The sequence below is a fragment of the Microtus ochrogaster genome, chromosome 24 (genome assembly GCF_000317375.1).
Source record: "Microtus ochrogaster isolate Prairie Vole_2 chromosome 24, MicOch1.0, whole genome shotgun sequence".
NCBI classification, from domain to species: domain Eukaryota; kingdom Metazoa; phylum Chordata; class Mammalia; order Rodentia; family Cricetidae; genus Microtus; species Microtus ochrogaster.
The window spans coordinates 16,303,547-16,320,505 of record NC_022024.1 but is presented as its reverse complement, the minus strand read 5'-3'; the positions used below and the strand labels follow the sequence as shown (position 1 = coordinate 16,320,505).

General features: G+C 39.2%; 1 protein-coding gene across 5 annotated transcripts in view; it reads right to left on the bottom strand.

Annotated features, from left to right (window-relative positions):
* Window positions 1-583: 583 nt before the first annotated feature.
* The window catches only part of Nav3 (neuron navigator 3), a 714,280-nt gene continuing 697,904 nt past the window's right edge, over window positions 584-16,959 (bottom strand). For all 5 annotated transcript variants that reach the window (XM_026784582.1, XM_013350349.2, XM_026784583.1 and 2 more), the window contains 6 exons: window positions 13,419-13,573; window positions 12,347-12,418; window positions 11,513-11,709; window positions 10,504-10,622; window positions 7,149-7,352; window positions 584-3,475 (listed from right to left, as the gene is read on the bottom strand). In XM_026784582.1, the coding sequence (XP_026640383.1) occupies window positions 3,356-3,475; window positions 7,149-7,352; window positions 10,504-10,622; window positions 11,513-11,709; window positions 12,347-12,418; window positions 13,419-13,573 (867 nt within the window). In that variant the 3' untranslated portion in view covers window positions 584-3,355. The remainder of the gene's footprint in view (window positions 3,476-7,148; window positions 7,353-10,503; window positions 10,623-11,512; window positions 11,710-12,346; window positions 12,419-13,418; window positions 13,574-16,959) is intronic.

The following is a 16,959-nucleotide window of genomic DNA, read 5'->3' as shown; positions in this document are numbered from 1 at the left end:
CTTCCTCTCAGGAAAAACAAAATAAAACAAAACAAAACAAAAAAACATTAAATCCAGTGCTTCCCACATGCTAGGTAAGTGTTCGACCATTGAGATACGCTGCCACGATCAAGCACTGGATTAATTCATACTCTGAACAAGAACTGTAGATGTGTCCTATATCTCTCAACTGACTATAGAAATAAGACACTGATTTATAGTTCAGGATGGATCAGAAATGCCAGTAATTTATCTGTTAGAATTAAAAAACAGAAAGCAACCAGATACACATCCTACTACTAGGATTCAAGAAATGTCCAAACTATTTTGAAAGGAATTATAATTTTAAAGGAAGTTTATTCCTATTTCACAAACTCTTTATGCCTTTTTATCTTTGTCTATCTCTCTCTCCCTCCCATTCTTTTTACACACACACACACACACACACACACACACACACACACAGTTACTTTTATTTTAAAATCATCATTATTACTAAAAGGTCCAAAGTGAATTTGTTGGAATAAAAACAAAGAAACACATAATGAGTTCATTTACCTCAGTGAATATAGACACTTTATTTTGATATTAATTTGTACTTTGTCATCCAGGCATATTGGAATTTGCAAAAAATATTCACTGGATAAATTAAGTCTCACTTTCGGAGCTACATATATACTGCATATAGTTGCATGTATGTACTTGAACCTTTGGAGCCCTTCTGATGATGCTTATAAAATAGAGGTTCACAAAGATCCCTTCTGAGGGCATGTTAATAGTGAGGCAGCATTTTAAAGTCTGACACGTCCCTACACATCACCATTTAAAATTTCCCCATACACAGACACCACACCTTGTTGTCAATAAATAATTCCACTTTAATGGCAAAGTAATAATTTAGACAGATACAGGGTGCACATTTGCAAAAAAATATATGCAAGCTGGTTTACAAGCTAGAGGAACAATAAACCAATAGAAAATACATCATTCAGTAAGGTCCATTGACACCAGGTACTGATTGTTGGGGCTTTACAAAGACTACAAAATTTCTCAGGTGATTTCTTTCACTGCTTCTGCCTATTTACATGATATGTTACATCCAAAAATGTACAAAATATAAAATGTATACAGACAAATGTTTCACAAACTAGTTTATGTTGTAAACTAGGCGTACCTACTGGGATGTATTGCAGGAAGTTCTGTTGATGCTCATGTGTGGACCGTGTTTCTCGAAATGGCAGGGAAAGATTAGCAATGTCCTTAGATGACATATCATACAAGGGCAACTAGTCACTCATCCAGCTACGTGCATTGATGTTGCACGGCAGATTTGATCCAAAGTTGAGGCTTCAAAGTCGGGGTGACAATTCTGTGTGCACAAGTTCAGTCTGATTTCCCTCGGGGCAATAGCACCATGTGACGACCCATTAACTTAATGACACTCTGAAATCTGCACAGATACCTCATGTTGTTAATTTTGCTCTAGAGAAACCAACCCATAGATGGTCACAGAAGGTAGCACCAATAACATGTCCCAAAAGGCGCACAGAGCTACATCTATACCATGGCATAGACCTTAAGTTTCCTAAACTTTGAACCCATCCTCTGTGGGTGGTGTCACTTTGCCAGTGACTGATCAGTTTTCACACACTGTCTTCATAGCCTGCCGCAAGAGATGTACTTTCAGACAGTTAGTCATCCAAAAGTGTACTGGCCTCATGTACAGTCTGGAAGCATGCTCACTCTAGCACGGAGAGCTCCTGCATTGTCACAACAACTTGTAAGTACAGGACAAACACACCAGATAATAACAGCTTCGAGGGGTTGCATTCTGCATTGGTTTGCAACATACAGGAAATCTCAGCAAGTGGAACACCTCGTAACACCAACAGGATAAGATACAATTTTGTGTTAGTTTTGATTTTGTGCAAGTTTGAAGGAAAGGAAAATCATTATTTACAATACCTACCCAGTAGAGTGTGCAAATCTAACCGTTTTGTACAGTATAAATGCTTCCTCTTCCACAGTGGCTGACTGCCTCAGTGTTCTTTAGTGCCGAATGTCTCGTGTACAACAATAGCAATCAAAACAACATGCGTCAAAACTAACATTTTCTTTTCTTGGAAAGATAAAGATGAGGGAAGGAAAGAGTTGTGCTCATGCTGAACCCAGTGCTTGTATTTCACCTGGATCCGAGTTAGAAATCTCCCACCTTCTGAACTGCTTTCATTTAGCCCTGGATGGAATAAAGCCACATGTCTCTGCTTCGAAGTGATGGGCACAGAGGGGTTCTAGGGTTCTCAAATTATTGGCAGGATAGGCAAAGAAATCTCTTTATTCATAAGATAAAAATATTGATTTTTCTCCTATCCATTTCTTTCAAGAAAAAGAAAATAAGAAAAACGAACTCGAGGAGTGAGGCTGTGTTAACTGGTGTGTTGCTTGGTTGTAAATGAAGAGACAGTGGAAATTACCAATGGTTTAGGATCGAAACCAACTGTTAAACTGTTGGAGAAATCTGGTTTAAGGCAGTGAGACAGCACCATAGAAAATGTTCCTTCTTTCACTGAAAAGGCAAAAACAAATACAGCCCTAAAAAAGCCTTTTGTCAGTGTTGACTAATAATTGGTATAAAACTCTGGTTCAGGGAGTGGGCAGGTGGTTTGAAAAAGACCACTGTGGTAAAAACAACCTTATAAAACCCAGGACTCATACACTAAGGGGGGTAGCGCACTCGGGGAGAACACAGCGGTTAAAAGGAAGCTGGCCCTTCCCGTTTGCCACAGTAGTGTTTTCCTGGTGGTTGCACAATTCCCTTTGTGCTTACGGTGAGGACTGGCCTCCTGGAGTCATTCTGCAATGGAGTGAGCGCACAACACAGACACTACTGCATCCCTGTCACCAGCACCATGTGGCCACAAAGGCTGTTGCATGGATCAGAAGAGCGGACCCTGCCTGAGGAGGGCAGTCCCTCAGAGGAAACAAAAGAAAGGCACAAAAAAAGAAAGGACAAGAAAAGGAAAAAAAAAAGTCCTGCATTGTAAACTTTGAAAGAGGAAGAAAATAAAGTCCGGCCTGCTATCCCATGTGCAATCTACTCGGTTGCCCTGTCGTCAGGGTCCTTTCCAGTCACATAATGGAGCGCCCTTGCTGACTCCATGATTATAAAATGCCTAGGAATAAAATAAACTAAGCTCCCATTTAAATTTAGCATCTCAGTGCTTCCAGCTTAATCTTGCTGCCTCCTTGGAGGCCACGACTGCTCTGGGTCAGGGCTCTGGACAGGGGACTTTCATACTGGCAGTGGTTTAGTGACAATACCTGTCTTTAAAACACCTCTGAAAGGCATCGTCCTTCGCCTAGCTCCTCCCACCCTTTAGAGAGTGGACTCAAGTGAGGAATCCAAACCGTCTTCGTGGTGGCGGATGCTATCGCTGTCGCAGCTTTGTGTGCCCGAGTAGTTGGCTGCTTCCTGGAGTTTCATTAGCATATTCATCTGAAGAAAGAGAAAGAGACATCCCTGTGAGCACCGAGTCAGCCAGCCCCAGAATGAGCAGGGCCCTGAGCCATCTTGGAGATCTTTCTCTTTTCATCCCATCCAAACGAAATGCACAGGGCAGTTTTTGCTCACTGATCTGGCGCCTGAATTGTTTCTCTCAAATAGGACTACAGGTCTACACCGACAGAACAAAATAGGGCCACAAGATAACTCTTTCATTTGGTACTGGGAATGAATTCTGCTCCAGCAGCGAGACTGAAAAGGAAACTATCACAGCTGGACATCTGGGTTGGTTGCTGGAGAACAAGCCAAGCTTCCCAGCTTTTTGGCTGGGAGAAGCAGAGAGTGCTGAATGGCAAGTGAAAGTCTTGAATGTTCACACACACACACGCACACGCGCACGCACGCACGCGTGCACACACACAGGCTCGCAAGCACTGTCCCTTGAGAGGAGCGGGGGATGGAGTGGAATGAAGCCAGCTGCTGCAAACAGCGCACCATCTGTTGTTCAGGAGCTGACCCCCCTGAGAGGGGTAACAGGAGGAAGCGGACCATGAGCATTTGAAGAGGGAGAAGGAAAGAATCACTGTCAAGTGTTTGCTGTCACTGAGGCTCTGGCTGAAATATGATTGATACATCACGGAGAACAAAAGCCACCTTTCTGGAACAATGGCAGCCTTCTCAAGCGTCTCAACTTCACAGGAGAAAGGTAGCATTTGTTCCAGGAGAGAGGATTGTGCCTGAGCGCACCTGGGGAGAAAGACAGCTCTCCGATGTATTATAAAATAAAAGGCTTGGATTTCAATAGATCTGCAGTTCCACTATTAGAGATCGGAGCTAGGAAAAAAAAAAGGAATGTTTAAAAGCAGACTTGGAAAATCGATGGCTCAACAATTTCAGAAGGCACAGGGTAATTGGCGCCTGTCTTCGTGAGGGTTGGAGACTTGTTTTCTTATTGAAGGCTTCTTCCAGGACAATAAACTTTATATTGCTTAGTGCCAAATACTAACTACAGTACTTTCTGGAACAATCAGAGTTGTCCTTTATATTTCAACTCAGAGAAATAGAGAGGAGATATCTCAAACAAGATTTCTTAGTCTTCAGTCAGGCCATGAATATTTGTATGTCAGTATAAAAATGTATGTTTAATAAAGCTTATGAAATAAAGAATGAACTGGCAATCATCAGTTCCAGCAGGAATGCCATTTTGACAAAGAGGCTGTGGTTATAGAGTATTTTGAAATCATTTTGATAATTTTCAGGGCATTTTTCAATAGCATTTCAGCCTCAACTACCATAATGTATTAAACCACCTACACAAGGATATGAGATGAAAATGGTTTGTGATAATGCCTGAAACTTAAGCATTTGACTGAAGCTGGTTTATAGAAGTATTGTGTCTGAGCACCCTCCCCACTTAACAAGAGAAAATACACTTTGAACCTCAGTGGGCACCAGGCATACGTCTTGGCGCACACACATACGTGCAGGCAAAAACACTCATATACAGAAAATAAAGTAAATAAAAGAAAATGGTGCTCTATAATAGGTTCAATCAGCATCAGCTCCCAGTCTCAGATCTGTAATAAACACGTACCAATGTGGTTCACTCTGCTTCTGGCCATGTTGTTGTATTCAATTGCCATCAAAAGATATGATAGAAAGTGAGTTCACATACAACTCAGTTACCATTGTGATAGGTCTGGATTCTCTGAACATCATTTTCCCCTGGTCTCCCCTGCATCCTTCCTATCTATATTCACAGCCAAGATAATGCCTATTACTTTAACACATTCTTCAGTTTTTCTCAGGTAGTTCTGCCAGCTACCCCAGCCCCATGCTTTCTCCTCTGCTCTGTTACTTAAATCATCTTAAGCAACTACAAAGCTAAACAGATAAACAATGATGCCCCACTGTTCGTGTGATCAAGTTTTAACTACATGTGAAAATAAAATGACTCAATGAGATCTAACAGCTGGATAAGTCTATAGTTTTAATTCTTCTGACCAACTGTTATTTAGCCTCTAACTCTTAATTTTCACTGTGCTGTTTGGCAGTGTTTTGTGTGATAATTCCTTGATTTGAGAGGTTCTGCATTCAACCGCACAAACAATGCCAATGCTTGTTTCAATACCCAGCTCAACTATCCCATCTGTCAGGTCCTGTAACAGACTCACAACTTTGTCCACCAGTTCCCCTGTACCTGCTGCGGTCAATGCAAGCACATGTCTCGCATCACTATTGGACTATGCCCTTTTAAGATCATAAACAATGACACCTACTATCATCACCAAATCGTAGCATTCAGCACACATGTGCCAACGTTAAACATTTTGACGATGCATGTACATTTCATTTTAGAATAATGTTCACTATACTAGAACATACATTCTTGTTCAGATTCAAAACCAGACTCCTGATAATAATAATTCCCCTACTAGGATTTCTAATTTAGATTAGACTGCAACATATTTTTGCTTTCTATCAGAGATTATACAAACATATGGAAACAAAGACAGAGGCAACATATGTATGTTCACAACAGAATATATCTGACCCAAGGTTTAACTTTAGATGATCCTTTTGGTCACTGAGCATGCAAGGTAATAATTTCTTGAGGTTCTCACTAGTAGAATGCTATGAGTAAAAAGCAGATACACTAAAATGGGTCTTTATTGCTAATCACAGTACGTACTTAATACTCTCATAATAATCAGACATTAGAGTTGTATACACTGAAACTATTGTAGTGCTTTTAAAACTAAAATTATATGGTCTAATACCATGAGGAACAGGGTAAGGCTACATCCTTTTTGATTGCCACAGAGATGTCTTAGCAGTTAAAGGAACTGACTGTTCTTCTAGAGGACCTGGATTCAATTCCTATCACCCACAAGACAGTTCACAAACTATCTGTAACTCTAGTTCCAGGAGGTCTACAACCCTCTCACAGACACAAATGCAGGTAACACACCAATGCACATAAAAAGAAATAAATCTCATAAACAACAGAGCTTATCCTTTCTTCCTGAAAGCAACAGAACACTAACTGTGCACTTATTTTATTTATTTATTTATTTTTTTGGTTTTTCGAGACAGGGTTTCTCTGTGGTTTTGGAGCCTGTCCTGGAACTAGCTCTTGTAGACCAGGCTGGTCTCGAACTCACAGAGATCCGCCTGCCTCTGCCTCCCAAGTGCTGGGATTAAAGGCGTGTGCCACTACCGCCCGGCCTAACTGTGCATTTAATGTGGCTAGTTTATATATAGAAAATAGGCTTTGTTCTGTGTACATTTGATCATATATTAGTTATAGGCAAACTTCCAGTTTTCTCTTAAATACCCAGTGGATTGTCAGGACAATTAAAATACAGATTATCTAAATATCAACACAATTTAATGTATAATCAGAGAAAAATCATACTTATACAGTTTGAACCAGTTTCAGGGTTTCTTACATTTTTTTTTTTGACAAATAAGTTGAATTTTGTTTTTGTTTTTTTTCTTAAAGAATTTGAACGATGGGAATTGCTCTACTCGTAACATTTTGAATGATCAGCCTCATCAGGCTGATTTCATACATTAACTACAGTAACTGGTCATTGATAATGATGGCTAAATGCCAATGACTACAGACTGATGTGAAGATAAAACAATAGCAGGCCATGCTTACCAAGGGGTCCCCTTCTGTATCAGTCTGGGGAATGTGCTTTGATGCTGTGGCTTCCTTCGTCGATGTGCAGCCTTCATACCCAACATCTTCTGGCCGCAGCTGCAGTAGTGCTGGGCCCTCCTGGGGCAAGGATACAGGATTCCACGGGTAGGTCTCAAGGACCCACTTGGAGGGATCTTCCCATGGGGCGCGTTTCCCGTACATCTAAAAGTTCACCACATTACAAAGGTCATTTATATCAGGTGAGAAAAGAATCAGGTGGCTATTTTCACATTCAGTCCTCAGGAGAATTTTCCAGATTTTAAATGTAGATACATCTACAGAGGTCACTTAAAGCCCCCCAATTCTACAAGACAGAAGGGATCACCTGATGTGAGGGAAAGCACCAAGGAGGTTTATTATATGGAAATAAAGGCATTCTTGGACATGTTTGCTGTTACAAATAACTTTAAAAACCCAGGAGAAATGAACAAACAAACAAAATTCTCCAGGTTGATAAACGAGATCTAAAAAACAAAATCTGTTTTTACAATAAAGGGAGTTCTCTAGTAAAATGTACTTTGGAAAGATGAAGAATGAAGAGGCATTTTGTCCATTCATTATACTCAGACAGCCATTCCCCTCCCCGCCCCGTAATTCCATCACTTCCATTTGGAAGACTTTTGATACACTTATAAACGAGAATACTACAAAAAGAGGGAGAAAATGGAAACCCAAATATGAGTTCTGTAAGAATCTATGGGAAAATCATGAGCACAATTAAGAAAAAGATACAAGAGACTGGAGAAAGCAGGCTCAGTATAACACAGGGAGATGATGATCCATGAGTTCCTATGTTATAAACAATGTTATAAACTGAAGAGGAGATGGTGCCTGGCAGGATTTTGTAAACAAGGAGTAAGGCTGAGAGACCATGGAGGAAATGCTACACTCAGGAGGAGGCAATGGTGTCCATTTTTTTCCTTTGTGACCTGCGTCACCTAGGATCATTCTGGCTATCAGGTGCTCTAGTGACACAACCTCAGAGGACAACTTGTGGTTTCTCTGTTGATAGCCAGTGCTTTTAGGGTTTCAGGGAGACAAAAGAAAATTACAGGCACTGTGAGTACAAGCCCATGGAATGCTTTTAAGTTTCTCCAGAAATTATATTAAAATTTGAATCCATGATATTACAAAAATTATCTAGGTCCCAATATTTCTTTTTGAGGTAGGAACAGAGGCAGAAATCTGAAGATTATTTGTTTTCCATCACTTTTTTTTTTAAAAAACTATCTCTCATATGGGAGCAGGAAGTTTTGTCTCAGCTAAAAACTACTTAACATAGGGTAAAAAAAATACAGATATGTGCACAACTGACTAAAAGGGAAAATGCACAATTCTTTTTGAGGGGGTATCAAGACAGGTTTGTCTGTGCAGTCCTAGCTATCCTGGAACTCACTCAGTAGACCAGAGATCCATCTGCCTCTGCCTCTGCCTCCCAAGTTCTGGGATTAAAGTCATATGCCACCTCTGCCTGGCAATGTACAATTCTTAAAAAGTTTGTGTTTAGGGATTTGAGGGATAGTTTGGTGGTTAAAAGCACTGAAGACGCTTTAAGAACAGCCAAGTTTGATACTTAGCACTGTCATGACAAATTACAATCTTCCTTAACTCTAGGTCTAGGATAACTGACACCTTCTTCTCACCTCCAAAGGCTCAAGGCATATATGTGGTGCACATACATACACACAGGCAAAACATTTATCACCTAAAAATAATAAGTAAATCTCAAACAAAAAACTTTTAAGTCTAAAATTGATGTAAAAAGACTTGAGAGTGCATAAAGAGTTGACGCCAATCTTTATAAAGAATCAGCTAGGACAGCAAGAGTACAAAAGATCAATCAATCAATCAATCAATAAAAAAATAACAAGAAAATAACAACAGAAATCTAAACATCCAGAAAGAGATGATTTAATCGCTGACATTTCAAGAAAGATGGAATCACCAGAAGAACTCAGATTGCGTGTGTCAGCAGCATCCTTTCCAATCTGAACATGTGTCACAGAGCATCCCCCAGATGGTCCTCAGTGAAGCACCAGCCTTCATCCAAAAATGACTTTCCTTTTACAATCTTCCAAAGTGACAGACCCAGAATCATGTCTTCACTTATTCCTCTAACATAAGGTCACTATGAGATCCAATGACCTTTTCTGCCCTAGAGGTCATGGATGGGGCCTTCCAAAATTCCCATTATCTAAATTCTTTCGCATAGTAAGAGTTTCCACTACAACAAAAACAGTCCATTATTAAAAGTGTACAGTTTCCATGTGCCGGCTCTAAGCTTGACTTCTTTATCTATAAGGTAATCTATTCAGCTGTTCACACTAACCTAGTACCAAATTATCAGAAACCACAGCAAGAAACTTGAGATTGATAGATTTCGTCTGAGAGGTTATGATTACTAAAATGAGCAGGACTCTCACCCAAATGGAAACTTTACACAATTATAATGTTCAAGAAAGAGTTTTACAAATATTATTTACTATAATATAAAAAAGATGCATGTATCTTCAAAGATAGAATCTAAGGAAGTTAAGCAGTTTATGTATTACTGATTTGGGGCTCATAAGAGGCTTCTGTTGCTTTTTGTTTCTCAGCAAGCAAATATAAAACATCAATCTACAAACAAAGATTAAGATAATAGTTTATTAATAAGAAAACTGTATCTGGAGGGAAAAATACTTCATCTAAACGTCAATTTTATCATATAACTTCTCTAATATAAGTGAGTTTTCATAAATGATACTATTTTTAAAATAAATGAAATTTTGAGAGATCAGCTTACATTGTATGTAGTATAGTGGTTTTTGAAAATTCATAAAATGCAAAATGTTTGAAATAAAGTCATATCTTTTTCCTTGAATCCACTTAATAGTCTGTGTCTTACAATGGATAACTGTAATTGCATATCTATTTAATAAGAACATTTTTCAATACCCATTGTAATAGTCTTGGCCTTCAATGCATTGCTGGGAGAGTTACTTCTGTACAGACATGTACACACACACATACATATATATATACATATACACCCACACACATGTACACATACACACATATGTATATACACATACACATATACATATACATCCACACATACATACACACATATATGCATATACACACATATGTATACACATATACATATGATCCTTGTGATAGGAGACACACTACTGTACATTTGTTGCTCTTTTCTTTAGTTTTCTGCATAAATATCCCAAAAAAAGGAATGGATTTGTTTTTGAAAGAATAGGGGCTTGGCTTCTTTTTTTACTTTGTTTTTCTACACAGTAATACAAGTCAAACACTCTACCTGAAGGCCTTCCCTCACTGCCTCCAGAACGTAAGGTACCAAGGAATAATTCCAAAGGTCCATGAACCACACCCTAGAACCTTCCACATCCATGGGGCAAGGAAGAAAAAGCCGAGGACCTGAGAAGACACAAATGGTAAAAGGTTTCAGAAGCATTGTATTTACCAATCCAAACACATGTTCAGAGACATTTTGGAGAAATATAGCACACATATTCCTAGAAAATTCTAATGTTGGTCAGCCCAATCGTCATGAAAACATGTTCATGGAAGGTCAAGCCTCCCCTCTAGGCCTCTTGTTTTCCTACCAATGAAACATTAATTGTTTAATAACACAGAATGAGAAGAAATAGTGATATTTCTGCTCCAGTCCTATTTTACAGACAATATAAAGTTCAGTAGCACAGACAGGAAATGTGGATTACAAAATGTCATTCATGGTAGGATTTGGAATCAGTCTAAATACTCTGAGCTGAAGATAGGATTCATGCCTGCAGCTGAGGATATTTAATGGCTGATAACAGTGGGAAATGTAGTTCTGCCCATGAACTTAAGGGGTGGACAGACACCACTGTGCTCCCCAAAGAGGGGAACTCAGTTTTATCTTTTGAAAAAAAACGTGAAACACAAAACTTATTTACCAGAACGCTCGTATTTTTAACTAAAGTCTTCTCTCAATGACATATCTGAATAAGTTAATTAATAGAAAAAAATCTGCAAAGTATTCATTTTAGCAAAAAAAAAATTACTCTGAAGACTTTTTATTTGGACTGGTGGTCTAATTTTTGGATACTTTTCTATTTCAAACTTAATTTTACTTTCCATAATTGTCAGATACAATAAAATAATTGTAGCTGTAATCCCCAGAGAAAGATGGTTTTACAAAAGAAATAATCCCTTAATCTTTGGAAGCTTTGAGAAGCCTAGCTTTCTTTGTTGTTTCGTCATCCAGTCTGGCCACCTTTACACAATGCTCACAGGAAATGGGATAGTCTAATTCTGGAACTTACCGATGGTCACATCAGAAGAACTATGTGTTTCCAAAAAGCTATTGAGGTGATGCCATGTCTTAGGAATCCAATCTATGATTTTGACTAGGTCATTATTCCGTATATTCCTTTCGATTTCCATCTCTATCAATTTCCTTCGAAGATACCTGCCTAAGAAGCCTTTCACTGGTTCTGTGTGGTTTGCACACAACACCCACCTGCAAAAATAAATAAATAAATAAATAAATAAATAAATAAATAAATAAATGGAAAATCCAATGTCCTTTTGGAGAACTTAAAATGTATTTCCATAGTAATTATCATTGCAATATAAAGCACTAATGTTCCTCTATTAATTAATAGCCACAGTGTGATACTGCAAACATTTAGAAAATCTATTATCATTGGAGTTTTACTTCATAGCTCCCAAGGAGCTTATGTTCCTGAGAGTGAGTGGGTGGGGTGCATGCATGCTGAGAGGGCCGCTGTGGGAGAGTGTAGATCCTGAAATAGGAGCTCTCTTCACAGCCTTCACTCAGAAGCAGGATGCTCTATTTTAGCCAGGGAAGTAGTGTGCAGGAAGAGAAACACTTTTGATGACAGATTAAAGATCACAGAATGTCTGCTTGAGAAAGGGTGTCAGGAGAGTGAGAATTTTCCCCACGACACAGGTCACTGTGGGCAGGAGTGTCAACAAGCAAAGGGAAAAACAGCCGTTTTTCTGATTAGAAAGAAACAATAACATGTGCACACAAGAGCACAGCTAGGAAGGCAGGTGCGTGTATGCATGCGTACACACACACACACACACACACACACACACACACACACACACACAGTCCTTTAAGTCCTTACCTGAAATTGTGATGTAGCTCTAAATTTGGTGACGAAGAGACTCCCTGATTCATTGTTCCAATAATATAAGGACTAGGAAAAATAAGAGAATGGAGCATTATTCATGCTAGAGGGAAAAGTGATGCAATTGTCTCTGGCACGGACCACATGGCAACTGTTGCTGCTTGACCAAGTTCTGCATTTAACACTGCAGACCACACTTCATTTTTAATGATTCCCAATATTAATGCCTTTCCTTCCGGGAAGTTTTTGTTTGTTTTTCTTGCTTTGTTTTGTTTTGTTTTTTGGTTTCTCTGCATAACAGCCCTAGCTGTCCTGGAACTAGCACTGTAGACCAGGCTGGCCTCATACTCACAGAGATTTGCCTGTCCCTGTCTCTCAAGTACTGGGATTAAAGGCGTGTGCCACCACTGCCCGTCTCCCTCTGGGAAGTTTTGTGCAGGCTTTAGTAAAAGATAAAATTGTACACAATGGCAGCCTCTCTAAAAAAATAGTTCTTTCAAAACACTCCCACCACCACGGAACCAGGAATGCCATTGTGCCCTCCTAATTATACCAAGAACAGGAAAATTAGAGATTTAACAGATACCCCTGACCCCAAGAATGAAAGAAATATCTAGCTATCACATTCCCTATTTAAAGAATCCAACCATTACACCATCCACACTGGCATCCTAGACTTCTGGTATGTCTATGGAAACTAACATCATCAAAGAAGGCATAATGCTTCCATAAAAGTACCCAAAGATCAGGTGCAGTAGTTTGGGAAGAGAGAGGCAGGGGGATTACTGTGAAGCTGAGGCCAGAGTGGTTAAGATAATGACACCTTGTCTCAAAACAAAACCAGCACCTAAACAAGCAAACAAAGCAAGACAAACCCCTTCTAGAGACATAACTGTGGATAAATAACTATTCTAAAGCACACATGCAGATTCTATGGAAATTTAGGATACTATTAGAAGTTTTGCACTAATGGTATCCACTAGAAGTGTTAAAACATATAAAGGTACACAGAAGTCAATGGCATCACCATTTCTTAACATGATTGGTCCGATTATTTTCATGCGCTTACCATTTGTTGTATTTACAGTTGAGGAAACCATTGAAGATATCACTCAAAGAACCCACGTGGTGAAGATTATCCAGAATGATGACAACGGGGAGCTCCACGCCATTATTGTCAGCACTGCACTGCTCAGCCAGGTTGGCAAGATACTGCTGCAATTCCTTAAAGAGGCCAAGCGAACACATCAGAGATGAGCCTCCACCACAGGCAAGCAATTGACAATTTTAGGAATATCACACTGTGTCCTTCCTTTGATTTCTTTTTTTTTTTCCATTATTGTCCTGAACGAAGCCCATTTAAAACTGAGAGGCTGACATTTTTAAAGAGAAGAGGGGAAGGAACAGTATTTCCACAGGATATCTAAAACTGTTTTTGTTTGTTTGTTTGTTTGTTTGTTTTGTTTTTTTTTGTTTTTCGAGACAGGGTTTCTCCATAGTTTTTGGTTCCTGTCCTGGCACTAGCTCTTGTAGACCAGGCTGGCCTCGAACTCACAGAGATCCGCCTACCTCTGCCTCCCGAGTGCTGGGATTAAAGGCGTGCGCCACCACCGCCCGGCCTAAAACTGAATATAAGGTTGCATTTCGGTGGTTCCTCCTCAGAAAAAAAGCCAGATAAGCTCAAGACGGGAATTTACATGGTAAGCTATAAATTTCAGGTATCTTTTTCTTTTTGAAATTTCAGTAAGGTAGATTTTTATCAAGGTTATTTCAGTTACAGACTAAAACCAGAACGGCACCTTTTAGGTCCTTATATACTTTCAACATTCTGATTTAAATTATTTAGATGAGTTGAATCTAAAAGTATATCCCTAGTCCTCAGACCACTCACCCATAGTAGATAATTAATTATTTATTTATAATCCGCAGGTAATTGCTGGCATTTTTAAACAAAGAAAGCACTTCTTATATTTTACAGGATAATTTCGTATCAGTGCTTGATATTTCTTGAGCTTCCTGGTTATTTTCCATGCATTATTCTTGTCTAATATCTTTGAACCTAAATATGATAACAAGTTCTCTGATTGACGGTTCTCACAGATGGGTAGGTCAGGAGCAAAATTAAGTTCCTTAGAATTATCCTAATCAGTAAGAACATTTCCATAATATTTGCATATTTATAATGCCATTTCTCAATTTGTAAATCTTGTTCAGGGTTAAAACAATTCCACGATCCCGATTTCTGGCAGTCAGGTAAACACATATCCCCCCCCCACACACACACACACACTGGATGCTTCCTCACTGTATCTCCAAAGTTAAGCTAGAGAACCAACAGCAGAGCGGATAAAGCAGCAAAAGGCATAGTAGGGGCACTGAGTAATAATCATTCAAGGTGGCCTTTGAGATGAAACTTGGATAATAAGTAAAATTCCAACTGGTAAGTTTGAAGTTATTCATTGTTTCAACACACCTTTATTACGAATTTACTCTGTGCCAGGTACGGTGGCATTGAGAACTCAAGGACTCAGTTTCCAAGAACATCCAGTAGATAAGCAGACAACCTAGGCAGTAAGAAAATCACAATGCCGTACAGACGGCGAAATGCATAAAACACCGCACTAAGAGATAGAGGAAGTCTGCCCTAGGTTCAAACAACAAAAATATAATGAGGCAAAGTGTTTAAAATATTCAGAGCAACCCTCCCAACATTATAGAGTACAACTATAAGATATATTTATGGAAATAATAAGAGTTTTGCTGTAACAGTGGGAAACAGTGTATGGTCGTGGGATGTGAAAAGGATTGGAAAGCCAAAAGAGACTAGATTCATAAATAGGGAATAAGAACGCATCACACAGGAAAGGATCGACCTATGGACCATTGATGCCTTTGTTTGCTTGTCAGTAGGAGGGAGCAATTTATTTATCAAAAAAAAAAAAATACGATGACTAATGAAACTAAAAGCATCCCAGAAGCTTATTATCTACAAAGAAGCTAGGCAATATACATATAACTATAATTAAGATAAACTTGCATTATTTTCATATATTTTGTTTTACAGGATGCAAAGATTACTCACAGCCTCTGGAAAAGACTCTGAAGTAGCAGAAATACTTCCCACTACTTTTTTTTTTATGGCTAGGGAATATTGCGGTGGCTAAAAATGAGAGAAGAGCTTCCCATGTAGAAAGACAGGCATAGGGAAAGTCAGAAGTGCAAAAATATGACGCTTGAAAGACAAATGGAAAGAATGAGCTTTGTGAAAGGAAAACACAGGTAAATAGTTAAGAAGGAAGCTAATAATCTGAAATGGTAGGTAAGATCATGCAGCATCTCCTGGTGACCACACAGACACATGTAATATTCATGGGATGCAATAAGGTCAAATTACGATTGCATAAGGAGAAAAGAAATGAGCCCAGAGAACATTGAGACTATTGAAGCCAAGGGACACTATTGTTCTGAACAGGAAAAGTGTGGTATTTTGGATTGAGTGTAGAAAGCAACCGAAAACACTGGAGGATGATAATTGAGCTAGATTTCAAATGAAAAGAGATTCTATTTTCCATGCCGTGAATGGATAGAGCTGACAAAAGAGTGATGGGGAATTTTAGAGGGAAATTGTAGGAATCCGAGGAAATAGGAAGGTGGTTGGGTAGAGGTTAATAGTAGTGGATGGGCCTCTGATGCAGGGCCCACATCTGCCGTTTCTAAATATAATTTGATCAGATAAACTAGAACACACCTGTAGGTTGAAAGTAAACCTTGAAACGGGAGGATGGGCATGGCTAATGATGCTCAATTCATGCCTACCCTCCAGGTCAACACACAAGAAGGCCGCTAGAATCATTCAAAAAGGAGCAGGAGAGACAAGGATAGAACATCAGAAACATTTTCATTCGTGAAGGTAAAAGCAAGCAGTAAAAACGGCCAAGAAAGATCTTACCACAGAAGCAGGAAGGAAAGGAGGAGTTAGAATTATGAAATCAAGAATTTTTAGAAAGGAAATTCTTCTAATATCAACATACTATAATACACAAGGAATCAAGAGACTTCAGACCAGCAGAACAATGGATGGGCATGAAATAGGTTCTGGAGAATATGATAAAAGCCATGGGCCACTCATTTTTAGAACCCTCCTGGAGATCACTTTGTGATTCTCAGGCCAGCTATGGGATATAAAAGCTTAGATGGAGGGGGTGATGTACTTCATTAAGTCTTTGCCATTTTTACCAAGTTAGGCAAAATAGAGCAGCGCCATATGCCAGATGGGCAAGGCAGTGAGACAAGTTCATGGTTAGACTTTGAGACCATGGACAGAGCTACTGTTCCAGTCCATTACATCCTTGTTTTCTTGGGTTTTGACTCTAGACATTACTGATGAATCTGTCCATGCCACTTTTCTGATCTTTCCCTACCTAACATTCCAAGTGGCTTCAGCTGGCCACAGACTCTTTACTAAACATATATCCATCCTTCTGGAGCTGTTATATCAAATGTCACAAAGTGTAATTGTTTGTGTGCTCTGCTCTCAATCACAATATTCCAGCTGGCAGCTTGAGGGGAGGGCTTGAAGTGTGGGAAGAAGAGGAACAGGATGTCAAATG